We start from the raw sequence: 22699 nt of genomic DNA, 5'->3' as shown, positions 1-22699 counted from the left end.
GTATTGGTAACCACTGCAAAGTAGCGTATTCAAGCTCTGGAGTTGCGAATATAAAACCCATTATTACAAAAATTCATTGCCTAACAGCAGCAATATTAAAGTAATCACAATGAAAATTTTGAATCAAGGCTTCTCTGGAGCAAACATGAGTTTAAAGACATTTAAACATTTGGAAACTACTTTTCGCGCCCTTAAAGAAACATAGTAGAGAGCTTTTTTTTTTCTTTTAGTGATCTTTGTTTTTGTTAGTTCATATTTTGGAAATTTTTCAAATTTTTATATGCATAAATTCGTGCTTTTGTTTCTAAATGAATATTTGTTCGTTATTTATACTTATTACTATTTTACTTTTATGGGTAAGGAAGAAGCTCGAATCACGTCAAAGTGATGTGTTTTGAGTTCTTTCAGTTAAAACAGAAAATGAAAGAAATTAGCGATTGTTTCTTGCAATTTTTACTGACCCAGGCAACGCCGGGTATTTTTGCTAGTAATTTATATAAAACTTGTGAAGCTACAGAATAAAATTGGGGTTTTTTAAATGCTCATAAATCATACATTTCTGACTTAAAGTTCTGCAACTAATTTTTTTTCAGCAAATTCTCGAGGGGCTCAAAGTGATGTCAGTGAGTGTCAGCCTAACCTTGAACCAGGTTAATAATTTTACGTGGTTAATACATAAAACCAATTGTTTCTTAATTTCGGATGACTACACAATTACAATTTCAACTTGTAACTAGTATTTCCCCCAGGCACTTTTGGGAGTGCATTGTCCCCTGCTCCTTTTACACAACCTGATAACATATGAGCTTACTAGTCCTCCGACGTTTCTGCCCCCCACCCCCCTCTCCCCTGAGTTGAGTTCAGCTTTTAAAAAATTTGAACTGCATTATTTTTCTAGACTCTTGTTTTATATTTTCGATAATTTTTAAACAATATTTCAGGAGCATGTGAAAAGAGAAAATAAATTATTTTGTTAATGAGATGCACTGCTAAATTACTTTTTTTTTTTCATTTTGCTGTAATGTTACAGCCAAAAGATTTTGTGGTAAAATGCTGGAAATTTTTAAATGTCACTAAAATTACAGAAATTTTGAACTATCAGATCTGTAGCCACCATTTTATTATACCCACTAAAGCATAAAAATTGCTTAAAATATGATAGTGCGTTATGGTGAAGATGTTTTGGTGTGTAGAAAGAGGAGGAGAGCCCACATGAACTCGAGATCTATACTCCATCATGGCTTGAGTGAACCCTGCCCTTTTAAATTAATGATCAGTGTGTCCTGCCCTCTGTTTGAATTTCTCAATAAGCCCTCCTTTCCTCTTGGAAGTTTTAACAAAAGTTCATAACAAAAGTTCATCACAAAAGCAAAAAATTTTTTCAATACCAATATTAAATTCCTCGTTTTGGTTATCCACTAAAATTATATATGAATATAAATCTGAATTTTCTCAGCATATTTTTTAAAATTAAACATTAAAATACCTATTTGTTATTTTATTTTTAACTAGTGGTACCCGCACGGCTTTGCCCGTAATAGAAAAATTAAAAGGTCTTTTGGCTTGTTTGTATATTTAAATAATGTATGGTGAATTTTCTCGCCAATCGGCTTGTACCCATGTTACGGTTCCACGTTATGATCATTTCGTATCTCGCCAATTGGGCTTGTGCCCATGTTACGGGTTCCACGTTATGATAATTTCGTAATTTACTCGTCCATCTTATGATATTTTTGTTCTTAAAATTGGAATAGTAAAAGAACCACGTCGAATTTTCGAAAAATCACTTGGAGGTGCACACCCCCATGCTACAAACTAACTTTGTGCCAAATTTCATGAAAATCGGCCGAACCGTCTAGGCGCTATGCATGTCACAGAGATCCTGACATCCAGACAGAGAGACTTTCAGCTTTATTATTAGTAAAGAAGAATAATATTCAACTGTACAGGAATTTTTTATGTGTCTGGAACAGAAAGAAAAGTTTTTTAAAAGCACCTTTTCACTACAAAAATTCCATTAAAAATATTTCTATTGAATTAAAGTGCCATTTTATCTAGAAGCACTCTGCCTCTTTTTTGGTTTGGGGAAACACTATTAACGCACCTATTGCCAAGTTGGATATTAGAATATCAAGTGGGTGCCCAATTTAATTTTGATTTAGTTTTTGTTGTGCTCAGAATAAATTGTTTGCAATATCGCATAATATGTTACTTGGTCAAATAAAATATATATTTTACAGATGAAAAATATTTAAATATGATAATTTTAACTGTGATTATCATAATTTTATAATCACTTAGAATTTTTTTTTTTTTAACTGGCACAAATAGAAGAAATAATCAACACTAGTCGACCCATGCAGAACTCTACACTGTGCTTCGAATCGTTTCATGAGGCATTTCGCTGTTTAAAAATTTCAAAGAAAGAACATTATGAAGAAGAACCGGAAAAAGTAAACGGATTTGAAGAAAACGGAAAAAAAAAGTAAGCGCACCAAAGAAGGCATGTAATTTGGAGAGATCAGTTACAAAACCTCGTTAAATACAATGTTGTGATAATTTGATCATTTTTCATCTTTTGGTTGTACAGTAGAACCTCCATTAAGGGACACCTCCGAATAAGGGACACCTCTATTTAAGGGACATTTTTTCTGGTCCCAGTCCCTTTGAATAGGGACTTCCATGTATTTACCTCTCATTAAGGGACACTCTGTTTAAGGGACAGTCACAAAGCTGAAAAAAATGCAAAAAATAATGTATAAGCGCATAAGAAATAATGAATTTACTGGAATTCAAGTTTCACTTTTCCTTTAAAAATTAATTGAGGTGAGTTTGACATAAACATATGTGAAGGAAACAAGTAATGTATTGTGGAAAAAAAACTTGCTGAAATTAACATGCATAATTTTTCCTCTCAACAATTTATTCAAGTAAGTTCAGGGTCGACAGAGAGTGCACAGCAACTAATTAGCTTTGCTTTTTAAAAAATTTAACATAAATTGTAATTCACATAGTATTAAATTGTAAATTACATAACATGAAACAAATACATATAATGAATTACTCCAAAATTATTTCTGTATGATTCAAAACATTGCCATTACAAAATTTTTTATTAAATTTTAATTAATAAAATAATATAAACTCAGAAATTTGAATAATTATGAATTTTATTTAGCATAATGAGACATTTTCAGTATTTAATCTTAAGTGTTAATAGTTAATGTTTATTGTGATATTATACTACTAAGTACACAGCATGCATCAATTCATCCACCTCCGAATAAGGGACACCTCTATTTAAGGGACAAAATATCTGGTCCCCTTAGTGTCCCTTATTGAGAGGTTCCACTGTATGTATTTTCAATGCAAACATAAATATCATTAAGGGTGACTGAGTGACTCGTGAAACAGCAGTAATTGTGCACCTGATTCATCACATAAGTCAACGAGCTGACGTGTGCATCACATGACTTCCTTTTACTCCAATTTAATGTCATTTCCCCATTACGGGCAATTTTAATGTGATTCAATAGTTTACTCTCTAAATATCACCAAAAGTGGCCAAATTGAAACAAATTTTTAAAAAAAATCGCCAAATTTGTTGACGAGTTGGCGACAAAACTTGGCGACCAAAACACTGGATATATATCGTCAAGTGTCCGCCAAATTAGAGCACCACTTGAGTTTACGTCGAAATTAACTATGATTTCCCCCCAAAAAGGGGCAAAAGACCCCTTTAGAAACACCCGAATGCAACGAAAAGGGGAGGTGCACAACTAGACCCCACTAGGAGTCGATACCAACTTTCAATTTTCTAGGACATACCGTTCTTGAGTTATGCGACATACATACACACATACATGCGTACATACAGATGTCACGAGAAAATTCGTTGTAATTAACTCGGGAATCATCATCATGGATATTTCGCATGTCTATAAGTTCTTAGGCACTTATCCACGTGTGGTCGAGTCTAAAAAAACATTCATTCATTCGGGGGTGAGTAAAATGGAAATAACAATCGATTTTTGAGTGAAAATTTCTTCGCGAATACAATACTTCCTTTTTTGTAAAAGGAAGTAAAAATAAATAAATCGTAATGAAAAGGCATTTAGTGCCTATTTAGAGCCCTGTGGAAAACTGTTTTTCATTTACTTTTGATGTTCCTTTTCAGTACGATCCAAAGGAAAGGATTGGGGCCGCCGAAGCCATGAAGCACCCATACTTCCAGTGTTTAGGACCAGAAGTGCACAAACTACCAGACAGTGAGTCTCTTTTTGCATACACTCTTTGTTTTAATTTTAGACACGAGTCTGATTAACAGATCTGCCACTTTTCACCTAAATCTAAGGGAACCGGGACGTTCTCAACAACGAAGAGTTGGAATTTTTAGTTGCAAATCATAAGGTGTTTATTAGTTTTAAAATCAAGCGTGACTTAAAAACTTTTACGTATAGAAAGAACGTAATCTTCTCATCATATCACCAATAAAAACTTTTTTTTTCCTTAAGGAATATATTTTTGAATATTAAATAGAAAATATATAATTGCACGATAATTTGAAAATTTATGACTGCAAATAGGTACGCTTAGCAAATACAATTCTGAATTAAATCACTCTAAACTTCAATACTTTACAGGCAAAAGCTCACAAATTACAGTGAGCCTATTATTTTTCAGTTACCTTCAAATTAAAAAACCACAAAAAATGTTAAAATATAGTATTTCATAAAATCCCGAAAAAGTACGATATTTTTCACTAAAATTAGCCTCCTAAAAATATAATAACACCTAAACAAAAGTAAAAATATGTTTAATACATGCAAAATGCTTGTATATGTTATAATACAAAGTTTCAAAATCATACAGTGATATGAATTTGATCTAAGCGTACCTAAAGTTTTAAACAAGGTGTTTTCTGATAAACGGGAAAACGTGTTGACCTTGACAATACTGGTAAGCATGCGATATGCTTCCCAAACTGCTTACGACGAGGCATTTTCTAAGTTTACGTTATGTAAATAGAAAAAAAGAGTAAAAGTAACTGTGAATCATGAAATATTTGATGAAAGAAAACAGTGGTTTGTCGACATTCAATCTAGATGCCGTCCCGTTAAAAGGAGTATGGTTTCTGTTTACATTTTAAATAGTAAATTAATTAGCTTTCGGAATCTGATACCCACACAATATATACATTTTTGGAATCAGGGAAGTGTCCCTTATTTTATGCAGCTAAAATTGAAAAGTCGATTTTTTTTAACATATGAAATGTCCCGGTTCCCTTAAAAAGCTCGGGGCCGTGACTTTTTCGGACTTTCAATCCTGGCTCAGACAGTAGCAAACTTTATCATACAGTGCAATATTTATCACGTTTTTCTAAATTTTGCTAACATTTGCATTGAATTTTCTTTTTTCTATCAAACTCAATGAAAACATACTTTGACATGCTATATAAAATATAAAAAAAATCAGGTAATTTAAATTCTTTTTTATTTTTAAAGACAAGAGTACACTTTGAAAGTGTTTTTTTCTTTTTAATTGACTCTAATTTTTCCAAGCATTGACACTTACTTTTATTGATATTTGTAAATCCGACATCTTTAAGTCTAGAGCAATTGCTGATTTTGATCGTCAGATTGCTTTTATTTTTGCACAAAACTTTATGCGATAGGTTCCTTTCTAATTATCTTTATGGTGGTGACGTTTGCTTGAAACTGGGAAATAATGTCATTAATTTCTTCTCCTTATTTACAGCTGCATCAATATATCTAGTTCCTGGTATTAAATATGTCGCTGACGATAACCGTAAGTTAGTTTAATTTTTCAAAAACGAAATGTTTTGTTACTCCACACTTCTGATGTAGTTTTTCTAATTTGTTTGTCTTTTCTTTGCAGTTCCTTGGCGGAAAGAGACTGAAGATGTAGGTAAGTAAAAGCTTTGTGACTAATTTTTTTCCCGTATCTCATTATTCTGATGTCTATTTTCTAAATTACGTTATATTTTCTTTACAGTTGCTAGGCGGAAATCAAGGGACAAAAGTACGTCTTTTAAATTATCTTGTCATATATTTTGAAAAATCAGTATGTGATTTGATTATTTATTCATTTTTTTTTTCAGTTAGAAAAGAAATATTAACCTCCTACCGTAAACTTAAAATCCTATGAATCACTTTTAATACTTTAAATCATTGATTGAGCTATCAAAAAATATTAGGAAATTTTTATGAACTTCTGCTATGTGCAAATGTTTTGCAAGTTACAATAATGCTCTTTTGTCCCCCCCCCCCTGCTTTTTTTTGCAAAAGAAAGATCTTTTTTTTTTCTTTTCATTTCTTGTTTTTCCTTCCTTTCTCCCAGCCGTACAATTGCTTCAGTAATTGTGCCAAATGTTGTTTTCTCAGCAACTTCAGCTTACATTGTGTGCTCAATTCCTTTCTTCGGGCAGTGGTTATCAATTAAACCGAAAGATTTTTTGGGTACATATGTTACTAGGCAGAGTTTTGAGGAAAGAAAAAAAAGAGAGCTCATTTTTATATTTAAATTCTAATTCAAATGTTTGCAATACACATTTGTTCCCAGAAGATCAGGGCCGTAACCAGAAAATAATTTCGGGAGGGGGAGGGGTTAAAAACTTTCATGCGGAGCTTTGTGCTATTAGTGCCAATGTTCAAGTCATCGGGTTATCTATTATGAGCGTGTTATTCAATTAATATACGTATGAAAGATGTTTGAGTTTTGGAACAATATTTTTTGGAAATTTTTAAGTATAAATGAACATTTAAATGTCAAACCAAACTTTTCCGAGGGGTGGGGGTGGAACTTTAAGGACCCCCCCCCCCTTTTGTATGGCCCTGCATAAGATACAGTAAGAAAATGTAAAATCGGGGGCAGGTTTAGAAATTTAAGCATATTATTAGACATTTACATAATGAATTAGGGGGGAAATGTGTACTCCTTGTTTTTAGCATTAATTTCATATGCAGCATGGTCTATATACTAACAATGTTTTGCAAATTAAATTCTTGGACTGGTTGTGAATTGTCTGCTTGGTTGGCATTTGCAAATAAAAGTTGCTTCACTGATTTTATGTACTTGATGAGCTGTGGGGACATCCTCTATTATTTTTTTGTTTTCATCATCAATTATCGGCAGTGGGTATTAACTCTGATATCGAAGGAATTTGCGATGTAATGAGACGATACATGCGTTATCAACTTCTGAAAGATTTTCAAGACAAAATTTAGCAATTCTATTCCTCAAATCTTGTGAAGGAAGATTGCCTGTTGGAGAAGTGTCCTCCAATTTTTCAAAGGATATCGAAACAGAAAAAAAAGAATGCCACAGCAGCTTCAAACATCTGTAAAAGAAGTTTATCTTCAAAAAAAGAAATTGTTAAACTGTGAGCTTTTAAAAGTGCTCAGCTTATTAACTTTTAGTGGAAGCTTGTGTGCTAGTTCTTGAAAAAACATATTTATCTTGTGCAATATCAAGAAGAGCCAAAGTTAAAAGTAACTTGTTTATTATGGCTATGATATATACAATGACATGTTAAACGAAATACTGAGAATACACTTTACAGTATTAAGTAGCACATTATACCTTAAATGACTTCTGAAGCTAACATTCTAAGTCAAAGTATGAAACGTTAAACATATAGAGCTATGATATTCACATCAAGAGCAGTAAGCCAAAGCTATCCGCTAAAACGGACAGACTCGACTGAGCTGCCGAAAGAAAACAACCAAGTCTGACAGGGTTGAAATTGAAAGGGAAGAGAATGAGGCAAAATGCCAGGAGCTTAAATGCTACTGGCAATTTGCATATTCTGCTGACGCGATCTTGTTGCAAGAAGGAAAGAACGAATGGGAAAAAATGAATGCGAATTAAGGTTGCCAACACTTTTTGGAATATAATTTACCTCCTTTTGTAACAGAAATGAAAACAAAGTTTGTGTGCGTCTTGTAGATTAAAAATTATTTTGATCTGTTTGTAGAAAAATGTATCAAACGGAATTTTTGAAAAAGGGTAACGTAAAATCCGGAACATTTTAGTACTATCAGCAAGGTAAACACGCCAGTAGTGACCAGTGTTTCAGTAGTTGCCACTATTGTTGTGTTTACCTTATGGTCATTTTCACGGATCAACAGAAAATGTGGTCGGAAGCATGATAACGTATGAAGCAGACAATGTAAAATCGGGGTTCTACTGTGTATACTTATGTTGTGTATTAAACTTGCGTATAGTGAGTATTTTCAGTGGTAATAAATCATTTAAAGAGGCCTAGCTAAATACCTTAATTTTTACTCATGTTTTCAGTTTATGTGTAGTTGTTTGAGCCATTTTGAACATGCCACTCAAATGTGCCAAATGACAGTCAGGTAAACACTGAACATGAGTAAAAAATTTCCCTTTTTACTGCAAAATAATCTCATTTTTCTCCATGGAACCTCTTCTGAAGCTCCTTCATTTTTTTTTTTCTGAAACATAGTATGAGCCTCGATATATGTTTTTTTTTTCTTAATCGAAGTTCTTTTTTTAAAAAAAGCATGTTTTTATAAATTTTTATTAATCTGTATTTGTTTGCTTATTACTGTGAGGAAAAATATGTATCACTGTCTTTTATTACAACTATATTAATTTTTAAATTTTTTTTTAAAGATGTAGACATCAGATCAGAGCATGGTTCCAGTGATTAATTGGTGATGACGCATCAGGTGCATGCAGAAGATGCGGTAAGTGTGCATTAATTCTATTCTGTGTTCTTTCTGAGTTGTGAAGTAAAGTATTGTGACATCCAGAAAAGGCTTCTGCGTCAAAATTAAAATGAAACGTGATTCCTTTTCATTTTACCTTTCACCACTTTTTAACTAAGCTTTTAGCTATGGATTACTGCTTTATTCCATGCCTTCTTTTTAACCTCCGACACACAAAGGTAGAGGGTTATAAGTTTGACGTGTCTGTGTATCAGTGTGTCTGTCTGTCTGTGGCACTCTAGCACCTAAACGGATGGACCGATTTTGAAAAAAAAAAGTTGTTCAAAAAGAGAGTTGATTGAAAGTGTTCTTAGCTAGGTTGCGTCTTTTGATGACATTGATTAACGAAGATATTAATTAAAAATCTCTACAAGTTTTTTCACGATTTTTGCATCAAAAACATAGTTAAAATTTTTTTAATTTAATACTAAAATAAAGAATTTTTTTCTGTGTTTGATAGAATGGGTTTGGATCTTCCATGTTTCATAGAATTTGAATTATAATGTTTTTTTATAGCAGATTTTAATAACGGCTAAGCCTTTATTCATGCGATTGATCACCGAATTCATTGTTGGCCGACAAAGAGATTAAAAGCAATGATTCCAAATGATATTTTTATCTGTTGCCAGTTTCTATTCAATAACAAATAAAATACTTGACATTGATTTTTAGTAATATAACGCTTTAAAAGGATTTTCAATTTTCCCTTATTCTACAGTTGCGACTTAGTCGGTTTTTTTTTAAATTTTTAATTTTATCGTTGCTTGTTTCTAGTTTGTATTACTAGTTACTTTTTATGACTTTTTTTTTAGTTCCTGCAGAAACATACTGATATTAATTTGTAGGTAAACATAATTGGCAAGAACTCCTTTCCCTAGAGTTTTATTTTATTTGTGTACTCAGCAAACTCTCCCCCCTCCAATAAATCTTCATCAAATTCAACAGATTGAAAGAATAGGTTTATTTCAAGACCTTCCACTTAAAATATGTTTTATAAATATCATTTTTGATGTATAGCTTTTAATTAACACGCTTTTATTAGCTTCACCTGTATGTATGTATGTGTGTATCTTGTAATGGAATCTTGCAGCTCAAATTTCGCCCACTTCCTGCGATCGGATTCTTTTGAAATTTGGCACGCGATCTCAGATCCGATGACAATGCAATATTCTATAATCAAATTAATTAATTAACTCTTTTAATTGTGAGTTTCCTCCAATTTTAATCAATATTTTGGCATAAATCCAACAATGTGAAAAAGGAAAAATTAAAAAAAATACATTAAAAAATATTCGCAAAAATTATTTAAAAATATCTACAAAAACCTTTAATTTTTCTGCATCAGACAAAATTTGTTCCAATGTTCCAAGGTAATTAGAACATGAAATATAATTGTTTTTAACTAATTTCGTGCCAAAATTTAGGTAAGCCTTCAATTGGAAATTCATTGCTGATCCGACCATTGTTGAACAAAACTTTTACTCAAATGCATCTCAAATTTTCAAAGTAATATAAATATGATTTCCGCAAACATACATCGATGACTTACAGTAGCTTCCCATCGGGGTGCCCTTGTCTTAACTTTGAGATATTACCTCGCACTCGTTTGATAAATAATTTCGTCAATTAAGTCTTAATCTGATTCAAATTTTCATATACCGCACAAAAAAAAAAAAAAAATTTGCCTGATAATTCTCCAACAAAAGACTAAAAAACAGAAAAATAAAATAATAGTTTAAAAAACTAAAAAAACACGCTTTCGTAGCAAAATGAACTAAAAAGTGAAAAATAATCTTTGGATGATAGTAGTTGACCAATCACTTAATTTTAATGTAATACAAAAAAGCGTGGGGGGCTTCTTATCAGTTGTCTTGAATTTCTTCCATTTGTTGTCCAAGCAAAAATGTAAATAGACAGCACCCCACGCTTTTTTGTATTGCATTAAAATTAAGTGATTGGTCAACTACTATCATCCAAAGATTATTTTTCACTTTTTAGTTCATTTTGCTACGAAAGCGTGTTTTTTTAGTTTTTTAAACTATTATTTTTTTTAAATGTCATTTCTGCAGCGTTGCATAGATGACTAATCATGACTAATATCATCATTATCATGAATCTGGCATTTCATTTTGTTCGACCAATAACATCCAACTCAATAGAGCACTCCTTAAATTCTCCCTTTTCAAGTTCCCAAAATATGCATCAGGCTGCATTATTTTCTGCAATACCATCAAAGCATGAGCATAATCCTATACCATCTCATGTGGTTCCAATGTCAACTCCTAAAATTGTTTTTTGAGAAGGAAAATGGATATTTTTGATGACCATTGGTGATCAGGCCATATAGTTTCAGTTAGAGATCCTACATACGGAGAAATTGGACAACTGTGCGCCGCTATCCGCCATGTTTAGTCCAAGTGTCGTCAGCTCGAAATGCTGTGCTGTGTGAATTTCTAGCTTTCCCACGGAATATAGGACATTAAATCTTTTAAGTACAGATTTACTTTTTTTCTCCTCGTATTTTTATAAAACGGCAAATACCAAAGTCTGGCCGGATTACCAAAGTCTGGCAATCCGGCGCTAATTGTTTCGTGTCGCTAATTGTTTCGTGTCGTCATAGTGCATTCAAAGAATTTTTTTTTCTCAAATTTGTTCATAAAGATAGAAAACAAATAGATATTTGTGATCTGCACATAGTATTTCATAATATCATAACTAGCTTCAAATTTTTTCTATACAATCTACAGTGATATTTTGGGCAGAAGATGCATTATGGTCTACGGGGAGTGAGTATCTTTGGACTTAAGATGGCCGCCGTTCCAAAGTTGTCCAATCTCTCCATATCTAGGATCTCTAGTTTCAGTGTAGTCGAATCTCGTTATCACGACACCTTAGGGACTGTCAACAAAAATGTCGTCATAGCCGGAGCGACGTCATAACCGGAATAGTTTAAAAATTCATAATTAAACATTAGTTAACAGCAAAATTGGATTTAATGAAGAAATTAATAGCATTTATATGTTTTTAATTAGATTAAACTAATGACAATTTGAATAATTGGTAGATATAACAAAAATCATTTTAAAAAAAACCCTTCACTCCCCCCCCCCCCCACACCATTTCTAAAATACTTTCCAATAAGCGTTTGCTAAACTTTTTGAATAAAATTTTTAACGCTCCTCCTTTCCACGAAATTATCAGCAAGAAAGAAACCAATTCAAGACTCTTCACTTTTGTTCACAATTTGATTAGAATATAACGGCTAAGCCCCACCTTTCGAAGGTGAAAAAACCCCCTCTTTTATCCACTTTAGAGTTGTGTGTCCCTTTTCAAACTAATGAGGAGCTCTTATCTCTTTTTCTCTCTTGGCAGAAGCTTGTAGTGACCACTAGAGCTGCAATATTGATGGCAAAGCTTCGATGTTAGAAATAAAAATATCGATGGTATTGATACATCGAACCAAAAAACATTGATGTTTCCAAACATTGATCTTTTTATCAATGTATAACATACAATTTTTGAATATACTACACTAATTTAAGCAATAGAAAAGAATACGTACCTGATGAATATATTGAAAATACTGAACCTCAAATCATAAATATAATTTAATAAGAATAATTTGGCAACATCTTGGCATTATAGTAGGACAAAAATTGATAACAAGACAAGCACCAATTAATACAAACTAGTTATAGTAATAAGGAAATATTTTCAAACTGAATGAAACTAAAAGTAAATTTACATCAAAGAAGAATCTAGGAAAAAATGCATCATAGAACTTACTGTCAGTTGAATGATGAGAAAAAGTTGTGCTAATTAATTTTAAAATACAAATTTAATTCTAACAATTATTTTTAAGAGCAAGAAATATATGTTGTTCTGTTAGTTAATAACTAAACACAAATTGTAAGTAATAGAGGGACGACTTGTTGGGGGAAATCGATAAGTAACCCCGAAGATTGGTGTTGACAGTTTGGAGAAAAAGAAGTTTACTTTGTCCACCAAAAGCACATTTCTCTTTTCTCAGACTATCCCACTAGTCAGAAAAACATCTCTTTCCAATGGAACAGAAGTTGCCATCACTATTAAGTACTTCAAAGCAACTTTTACCAGCTCTGAAATTTTAAAGTTATAATTTTCACCGTAGTAATGTATAGGATTTTCCTTTAGTTTAAGAACTGGAGCCTTGAAATAGACTGCAAGTTCTGGCACCAGACTACCAGTGTCAGGTTCTTCCAATAGCTAGGGCCTCTTCCTCACTCTCTAGTTAATCTTCTACTATCTTGTAATGATCTTCCCAAAAATCATCCTCTACACAGAAAAATTGATATAATATGGGTGCAAAGAGAAAAAAAAACGAAGATTTTTTTTGCAACTCCATAAGTAAACTGAATTACCTAGCAAGAAAATTGGAGCAAATTTTATAATTTTTAATTAAAATGCAAAAACATCGAAACCAAAACATCGATGGTCCAGAAACATCGTTAGTAAAACATTGATGTTAAAAAAATCGATGTTTTAACAAAAACATCGACATTAATGTCACACCCCTAGTGACCACCTACAGCTTCAGGTAGCTGTGGTTTTTCTCTTCTTCTGCTGTTTCCCTCGTCCAGTATTACAATCCACCTGCTTTGAATTTCTTTCTATTGTCCCTCAACGTGTCAAAATCTGAAACCTGTACCTTCCAGAACTTATCTACTCGCCCCCCGCCATTCTTGAGGTGTCATGCCTCGTTAAATCTCTTTTCATTGTCCAAAGTTCGTACAACAAACATTTCCAGGTGTTTTCATTATTTTACTGAAAATTTGTCAGTTTCAAGGAAATTTTTGTTCTAGTCTACGCAGTTCGAAGCATCGTCATAACCGGAGTCACCAAAAAAAACTGTCGTAAAATCTGGAGCCACTTAACGGGGTCGAAGTAGTCCTATATATCCTATATTTCCTATATTTTCAAAGAAAGCCTCAAAATCGTCCTATATTTTCTATATTTTTCAAAAATGTCCTATATTCCCGTTTCATACCATATATATCCTTTAAAAAGAACTGTTAATAAACTTTCTGACATCGGATTTTTCGCTGAAAGTACGTGCCCAAACGAATTTCAAATTAAAAAACTCAAATGACTAAATTCTGCAACAGGCATCTTCTCTCATTAGCTACAGCAATGTGACATCACTCTATAGTGGGTGGAGTTTCAAGAACTAGTGATGGTTTTAGTATAGTATGGTATAGTTGGTTTTAGAATTTTGCATTTGGGAGGGGGGGGGGGCAACAGCCATTTGTTTTGTCCATCATGGTTTTTGTTGGTATATTCTTGTGTTCGGTGCATTTTCTGATCGGAATGTTCTAATTTTCTTTTTGCAATCTTTTCTTTTTGTGGAAATTTGGGATCGTGGAATGGTTAGTTCCTTATGATGTTAAAACGTAGTTTGTTGTAATAAATGGAATTATAATGGCGAAATTGCATCGCTTAACAACATTTCGTGTGGAGTTTTTGAACCAGGAGGACATTAATTCTTCAAATTTTGGTGCATGGTGCACTAAAGGAAAAGATGATTTTACCGCTTTTTGCCATTTTTGCAACTTTTCAGTGCCCATGGACAATAGTGGATTTTTGCAATTGAGGCAGCATGCTAAAACATTCAAGCATAAAGAAAACTCTGAAAACGTCAGAAGGATCCTTCCCAAGCTCTTTTTGTTCTTAATACAAAGGGTACAAGGGGGGGGGGTGGTAAAGGGTTCAGTTTAGATATAAAATCTAAGAGCAGTGGAATTAGTACTTGGGTCATGAGTGAGGAAGAAAAAATAAAAATTATCTTTGTTCAAATTTTGGTTAGTTATTTAGTCTGTAAAGTACACTTTTTTCAAAAATTATTCTTTCAACTACTGGAAAGTCATTATAGATGTATTTTTTTGAAGTTTCTTTTAAACAAAACAATTGATAAGAATAACTGAATAATATATGATATGTATTATTTCCTTTTTCATAACAAAAATATTCATATAATATGTCCTATATTTGTCCTATATTTTTTGTGGAAAATGTCCTATATGTGACAAGTCGGTCACTTCTACCCCTGTGTGTAATATTAAACTAACACAGCATAAGTTCAGGACTTTCAAAAAGTGACGTTACATCCGGAGTGTCGTGAAATCCGGGTGTCACGATGATGAGGTTTGGCTGTATAAGGCGGGCATGTCACTTAAACATCATTACAAGCCAGTTGCAGAAAACAAGTTCATGTGTTTGGAAAGGCCACAATATGAAACAACTTTCAGTTAACACTTATTCCCAGTAGCAGAAACTTTCTAGCCAGTCTGCAACCCTATTTTGGGCAGTTGAAAATAATCTGCGGCATTATTTATTAGTTAAGTTTTTGTAAAATACACAAGTCCCTTGAAAGGTCAATATTCAGATATGTTTCAACTGGCCAGTGGCCACTAGACCCGAAAAACTTTGTGGCCCCCACCACCACCGAGTTTTCAAGTATAAAATGGGTAGGGGGGAGGGGTCGCTACTTTCATAAAAATGAATAGAACTCTGCACACTATCAAAAACAATTATTCAATTCATATTTATTTAAATGTGGAAAATTCAAGTTAAAATAGGTTTTTGATTTTTTTTTCTTTTCAAAAAATGAATGAATAAATAAATTAGTGAATGAGAAGTTGGCAGGAAACTGCATTTTAGATGAATGTTTTAGTTTATAGCAGAGCTTCCAAAGCAATGAGGATCAAATACAATTGTGCAGATAATAATATATTTTTCATGAAAATAATTTAAAAAAAAAAATGATTTATTGTACATTTTATGTTACCTTCAATAGTTTGTATTGAAGTAAACTGATCAAAACTTGATCCAGTTCTTTTTTTGGGGGAACTTAAGCAAGTAATAGTCTCGTTTATTTCCATCTTGCAAATGACCAAACATGGCGTCTACACGAAAATTCAATGATTATAAATAGATTTTTTAATTTGTAAAGTAGCAATAGAGAGAGAGTCAAAATCCTTGAAATAGTTAGTTTTTAGCACATTTAGCCTCTAAAACAATGAATATAGGATAATATTGTAAAGATAAAGTTTTGCATTTTTCAAGACAATAATTAAGAATTATCCAAAAAAAAAATGGCACAATTTTAGCATGAATTGCAATAATTTAGCAATAAACATCCAATTCCATTTATGAAAACGTAGGCACTTAAAGAGTCTTGCATACCAACATCTTAGGAATGACCAAACATGGCGACTACGCCAAAAATTAAGATCTTAATTTCTAAATTTGTTGCTAAAAAATAATTTAAAAATAAAAATCCTCATGAGACTACACATAAGTTGAAAAGTTTTTAGCACTTTTGCATCCAAAGCATATGGATGGCATGAGGATAAGGTGAAATTGTAAATATAAAATTTTTCATTTCTCAAGAAAACTATTTTAAAAAATCCAAAAAAAAAAAAAAATTGCTGCAAATTTAAGTCATTTTTATTAGTTTGCAGTTAAATGAAACATCCAATGCTCCTTTGTTTTGGAAAATGTAGGCACTTAAACATCTTATCTACTTCGATCTTATGAATGACCAAATATGGCGACTGTGTTTCTAGCTGAAATGCTGAAGCATCCATCGCTTTTCCGGTGAAATAACGAACTCCGAATGATCTTTTTGCCAAGTTGTATTTCTTTTTTTTTCTTTTATTCATTATTTTTTTCTTTCTTTTTGTTTTTTTTTTTTTGGTAAAATTATCTGCAGGCCGCTGAAAAACCTGGGCCGCTGAAAAATCTCGCAGTTTCTGCTACCGGACACTTATTTATCTACTTTACCATGTGTTTCTTCACCTGAGCATTCTGCATGTTTATTTTCAATGATACAAAAACTGTTTTAAAGATAGATGTTATAATTAATAAATGGTAATATAGCTTTACATCTGTACATGTGTTTCCTTTTAAAATATTGAAATACAGTGGAGCACCGTGTATACGTTTCTCTTTTATACGTTTTTATCAATTACACGTTTTTCAAATTGGTCCCTGCAGAGTCTGATACACATTAACCGTTTACCTATTGTACGTTTTTCGATCATGTATACGCTCTTTTCATACAGTCCCTTCAAAAATGTATAAAAGGTACTTCACTGTACCTTAATTTCATAAAAACTAAGCTTATAATTAAAAATGAAAGCAGGCCAATATGCTAGATGCTTTGTATTGCATAGCTGTACGCAGATATATATAGCTATTATTATACATATCGATGTATAGTAATAGCTATATGTATCTATGTATAGCTATGCAATACATAGCATTATTGCAATTAAGCTATGAATTGAATTATATAATGTATCAATTTATGTATGCCTAAGAAAAATGTCATAGGAAGCAGAAAACAGATAGGTAAGCTTTTTGTCTTGTCCGCAACACACTGATTATTTTTAATTGGGTAGCTGGGAAGTTGCAACCTATTAAATGTTCATATTTTGGCTATTGGATATTGTTAATTGACCCTCAAAACTAAAAAATTTGATGGGCTATAATTCTCCAGCATAAAGCAAGAAAGAGAATAGCCCAAGTTTTGCAAAGAATAATGATAATTCAAAGCTATTAAATTAGCAAAGTGTAATACGCGATTGGAGTAGTCGAACTATTAAATAGAAATTTATCTTCTGCTGCATGAAGAATCTTATATTAAGTGACGAAAAGTCATTCTTTAAAATATCAACGATTTATTAAACAATTAACAATTGTAAAAGATAAAATGAGAAAATAATAAAGTAACTTGAAGAATCAATAACTCAAAGCCATACGCAAAATTAAAGTATAATCATGAATTTTGTAGACCTATTATATCTATTTACTAATTCTATTAAGTATTACCGAATGTTCCATTGAAGAGGTTTTCATGATCTCTATTCATAGATCTCTAATACTAACATTTCAATAATGCATCAGGAACACTAAGTTCGGCGAGTTCTAGTAGAATCTATTAGATCACATCTAACTACCGATCAGAAAACTAACTTCCTATTAATCCATTCCAAAAACTGTGAATGGCTATCTCGATGGCTGAAAAGCCAAGAGCCGAAAACCCCAACTGCAAACTGCAAGTTGGCAAGCTAAAACATCTATCGTAGATGCGAGAAGTGAAAAAGAAAAGAGAAAGAGTCATATCGTACGAGCGTATAAATACTGCTTTCCCAATTAGCATAACGCGTCATCTCAAGTTCGACACGTGCGGAAAAGACGTGTGCAAAAAGCTTTTAGAATGCCTGAGAACGAGTGACGTCATCTGACCTTCAATTCGCCCGGAAGCGAAAACAGATTCACTCATTGTTTACGTTTTCATCTGAAGTTGAAGTATGCGGGAAGAATCGCTTGTCAAAGCGAAAAGGATATTACAACGCGAACAACGCTAACATGCATAGTAAGTTTACAATTAAATAGCTTTAGTTTGTAAATGATGAGATACATATAATTAAATAATAACATTGTACTTAGGATAAACTTAGTGTTTATCAAAATTCACCATCGCCGAATTTTAAAACACCGTGGTTGATTTTTAATGAATTTTTAAAAATCCACGCGCAAAAGTGCGCTCTTCTGGAACGTCACGAACTTAGGTCACAGTTCACTAATGTGCATCCTTCCGCCGAAGATCCCTCGTTGTCGCTACGGATATTTTGAGAATTTTTATTTTAAAGAAATTCAGTAATCCTTTTTTGAACACACTACGGAGGCCGGATTCGTTAAAGCACAATCTAATAATCTTCCTCAAGGAACATCAATGATGCTATTCGAATATTTCCGAGAGGACGAGAGGTTTAATGTTCCAGAAACGCGAGGAGTTAAATGCGAGGAGATAAGCCTTTTACGTTTCGTCTTCGAAGTCGAATGCGTGACCTTCGGCTTCTCCCCTATCGGAAGAGGGGATGACGTCACTTCCTGTGCCATTTGACATCACAAGGGCTTGAACTTTAAAAATTAATTTAAAAAAAAATACTTATTGTATCGCAAAAATTTTTTCACCTATGATGTTCATACATGTCACTCTATCATATAAAAATAAAATTGAAAAATCGGAAACTTCCCTATTCTCTACAAAATCCTTTTACTTTGTCAAAAGAGCTTTTCATTTTTTTTTTAGATAAATGTACACTGGTACTGGAGCTTAAAGGGAATTCTAATCTATTTATAAAGTTCAGAGAATTCGCCATATACTTGAAGACTCATTCAAATTGAAGGTTTTCTCTGTCATGTCCACGACACTGCATTTTTTATTTTTTTTTTTTTTTTGAAAAAGGATTTAAATTTATTTTAATACTTAAATATGCCCTGCTTTATGAGAGTCATGTGTACTCGCATTTCTAAGAAGATGCATTTATGTTGTTTAATTTTTTGCTGAAATATAGAAGTTTGCAAATGTCATGTTTGCAACGTATGCAAGACTTTGAAATCACCCAAAAATCTATTTTTGGCAACTTGCAGATATCTAGCATGTGCTTTGTCGAAAATTGCCAACAGTTTTTGAAATTTCAATCCTTTAAAATCTTGTAAATTATCAATTATTTTGAAAGTTTTGGTAAGGTACCTTAAATATGCTTATTAGTATTTTATTTTAAAACTTTTTTTTCAGTTATTGAATTATTGTAGGTACCTTTTTGTGATTGTGTGTTAAATTTTAAGTGAATGAGCTGTTAGTTTTTTATTTCTGATGGGCCCTTTTTTTTTTCTTTTTTGAAATTAAATACCTGAATCATTGTTTGTTATGATTTTTTTTTTTATTTTCTTGCGGGTTAAATGTGAGTTGCATAAGCCTCCATTCAAATATATTTTAAGTTGAAGTTAATTTATATCTTTTGACTGAAAATAGAAACATTTATCAAAGCAGAGTAAATTCAAGTGGTTTCAGATTTATGTTTTGTAGTTCTAAAGTTTTTCTATTCCAATATTAGCCCCCCAGTTCTGCTTGTTTTTTTACTGCTCCTATCTGTTTTGTCTTAATCGTTAGAGCCGCTCCCGAGATACGAAAATATATATATATATATATATATATATATATATATATATATATATATATATATATATATATACTAGCAAAAATACCCGGCGTTGCCTGGGTCAGTAATAATTATTAGAAAAAATCGTTACTTGCTTTTGTTTTCTGTTTTAAGTGAAAGAATTTAAAACACATCTTTTTGACGTGATTAAAAATCGAGTTTCTTCCTTACCCATAAAACTAAAATAGCAATAAGTATAAAGAACAAAGTAGTATTGATTTAGAACCGAAAGCACTATATTTAAGCACATGCAAATTAAAAAAAACATGAAATTAATCTTCTCATGTTTAAAAAGATTAATCTGTTGATACTTTTTTTTTTAACACGGAGTCTAAAACCTTCTCTGTATGGCTAATGAAGTACGAAGTGATTAAAAAAAAAGTAGCTGCGCTCGTAATCCCCTTATACTTGCTTTAGTTATTTCGGGAGATTTCAATCATTGTGGCTCTTGGTGCGATTTTACCGAATTTGCGAAAGTCGTTTCGGGGTACCTTCGATGATGCACCCCCATTCTTTCCTTACTTTGTAAAACGATATGATATTAATTTTCGTTACAGAGATATCGTCGCCAGATGCTGAGATATTTTTGGTCACCATAAAATGGCGCTAAACAGTTTCATCCGAAATGTTACCAAAATAAGTAATAAAATTTGGTGATTGTTTGAAATTGTGCAAAAAGGAAAATTAATGGAAGTTTTTGTGCTGTTTATGGATTTGCCTAATTTAGTTGCTGGATTATTTAACACAGTAAAAAAAGTCTTTTGAAAATTCTTTGATTGGCGATATTTTGTTTACATGGTGAAAGCTGAGAAACATTATGACGTAGTCTTCGGCTTCAAAAACAGCAATGTTGAAAAAACTGCCAAATGCATCAGCTACGGAAATCTTTCTGCAAAAATTTTGGCGATCTGCTGGTTGTTTGGATAATGAGTAAGTGTTCAATCAGCATAAACAATAATAAAAACCATTAATTACATTAAAGTTCCGTTTAAATGGAAAATCATCAGCCAAATCATGTATTATTTGCCAATCTTGTGCAAAAAACTTACTTCAAGATTTGACTTGAGAAAAGCCTTGAACAATCACGAAAAGCAAAGAAAGTCAACAATACAACAATTGTCGCTATCGACAGGGAGTTGAGATGATACACTAAATACTGTATTGAGTTGAGGAAAGCCTTCGAACATGGATCTAAAAAGCTCATAACTCGTTTTTTATTCTACTTAGAAATTTCGAACAGGTGCCATCTTCAGCAGAAAAATCAGAGCTTTCGATGGAGATATAATGTAAATATGTGCAAGTATTTTTTCATCCCAATATTAGAGAATTTATACAAAAATTGTGTTTTATTGCCCCCCTAAGGGGGTTTTGCCCCCCCATAACGGGACGAAAACTACCCTATGTGTTATTCTGATGCATAAGCTATATTATTGTAAAGTTTCATCAAAATCCGTTCAGTAGTTTTTGCGTGAAAGAGTAACAAACATCCATACATCCATCCATACATCCATCCATACAGACAAACTTTCGCATATATAATATTAGTAAGATATATATATATATACATATACATATAAAAATTGCTCGTTTAAAGATATAAGATGATTGCAATTTCAAAAAATTCCCGTTATGATTTGACAAGATTTATTTTCACAAAATTATATAAGAAATGAAAATACCAAAAAATTGTTCTTTTTTACAAAAATTAAGTTCTGTTCTTTTTTTCCCCCCACAAAATCCGGCCTAAAATAAAAACCTGGATTGACTCTTAGATCTTTGCATACAGAATTGATGTCGTATATAGAAAAAAGTTGGAAGCGCAGGACTGAATAAGTAAAAAAAGGGGAGAATTAAATCATCCCTCCTCCAATATTTTGATTTTTTTTTAATTCCATTTTCCCTTTCTGTATTTATAGTCTTTCGCGGAAACTTTGATCCGCAAATACTGTATTTTCAACTCCTCTATTCATATTTTGTTATCGTTATTGCATGTACCTGAGGAAAGCTTCTGAAATGTTTTGTGTAGGTTATCCAAAATTAAGAAATATAATTTCTAATTTATTATGAAACCCCTGGTCACGGGTTAACCTAAAGCCCCCAGGATCTCAGTCTTTTAAATGTATCCTACCATCCTGAACGTTTTTTTGCAACATTTTTAAGATGCCCTGTTTTTATTTGTGTGTGTCCTTTGAAAATACTGAAATGGATTTCTATTTCAGATCAGACCTCATCGTGTGAAGATGAAGGAAAAGTCTTTCCACTATATTCAGCCAAATGACTGTGTTAACTGAGCACATCCCTGTACACTCTCAAAGATGAAAATCATTTCCCGCGTCGACTCGATGAAGAAGCTTTAGAGTTTGGTAGACAAATCAACTCGCTTGTGATCATTTGTTTTTGTTGATAAGATTTGGTTTTGTTATGTGGACAACAGTCTCCCCTTTCTGTATTAAAAATTACTGTTATTCGATCAGCCATTTCACATTACTTTTACTGCAGACGTCGCTGTCATATTACAACAATTTTTTTGTCGTTATGAGTTGTTGTACTGTGAAATCATGTGTGCACCCCATTATTTGATTTAGTCGTATTGTAGCAATAGTTTCTCATCCTTTTGCATTGGTTTTTTTCCCGACCGTTATACCTGGAATAATTTATGATTGACTGCTCATACCTGCCAACTTTTACTCATTTAAGCTGTCACCTACTAGTCCCAATTTTTAAGCATTTTATAAAATCTTTAAGAAAATCGTTACACTTGTTCATTTTTATCCTCTATGTGATTTACCACAAACCACATAGACATTAATAACTTTGTGCTGTGAATTATTTTTGATCCGCCCTATTATTATTTTATCTATTGTTGAGGACTTGCATGCTCAACCTTTTATT

At 32.4% G+C, this 22699-nt stretch overlaps 1 protein-coding gene across 1 annotated transcript in view; it reads left to right on the top strand.

Annotated features, from left to right (window-relative positions):
• Positions 1–22235, top strand: part of LOC129217791 (cyclin-dependent kinase 17-like) — a 71087-nt gene extending 48852 nt beyond the window's left edge. Inside the window, exons 9-14 of the mRNA XM_054852133.1 lie at positions 4178–4268; positions 5758–5808; positions 5899–5928; positions 6016–6042; positions 8662–8735; positions 22027–22235. Coding sequence (XP_054708108.1) covers positions 4178–4268; positions 5758–5808; positions 5899–5928; positions 6016–6042; positions 8662–8699 — 237 coding nt within the window. The 3' untranslated portion in view covers positions 8700–8735; positions 22027–22235. The remainder of the gene's footprint in view (positions 1–4177; positions 4269–5757; positions 5809–5898; positions 5929–6015; positions 6043–8661; positions 8736–22026) is intronic.
• The last annotated feature ends 464 nt before the right edge of the window (positions 22236–22699 follow it).

The sequence above is a fragment of the Uloborus diversus genome, chromosome 2, assembly GCF_026930045.1.
Source record: "Uloborus diversus isolate 005 chromosome 2, Udiv.v.3.1, whole genome shotgun sequence".
Taxonomy (NCBI): domain Eukaryota; kingdom Metazoa; phylum Arthropoda; class Arachnida; order Araneae; family Uloboridae; genus Uloborus; species Uloborus diversus.
This window is presented reverse-complemented; position numbering and strand designations above follow the sequence as displayed.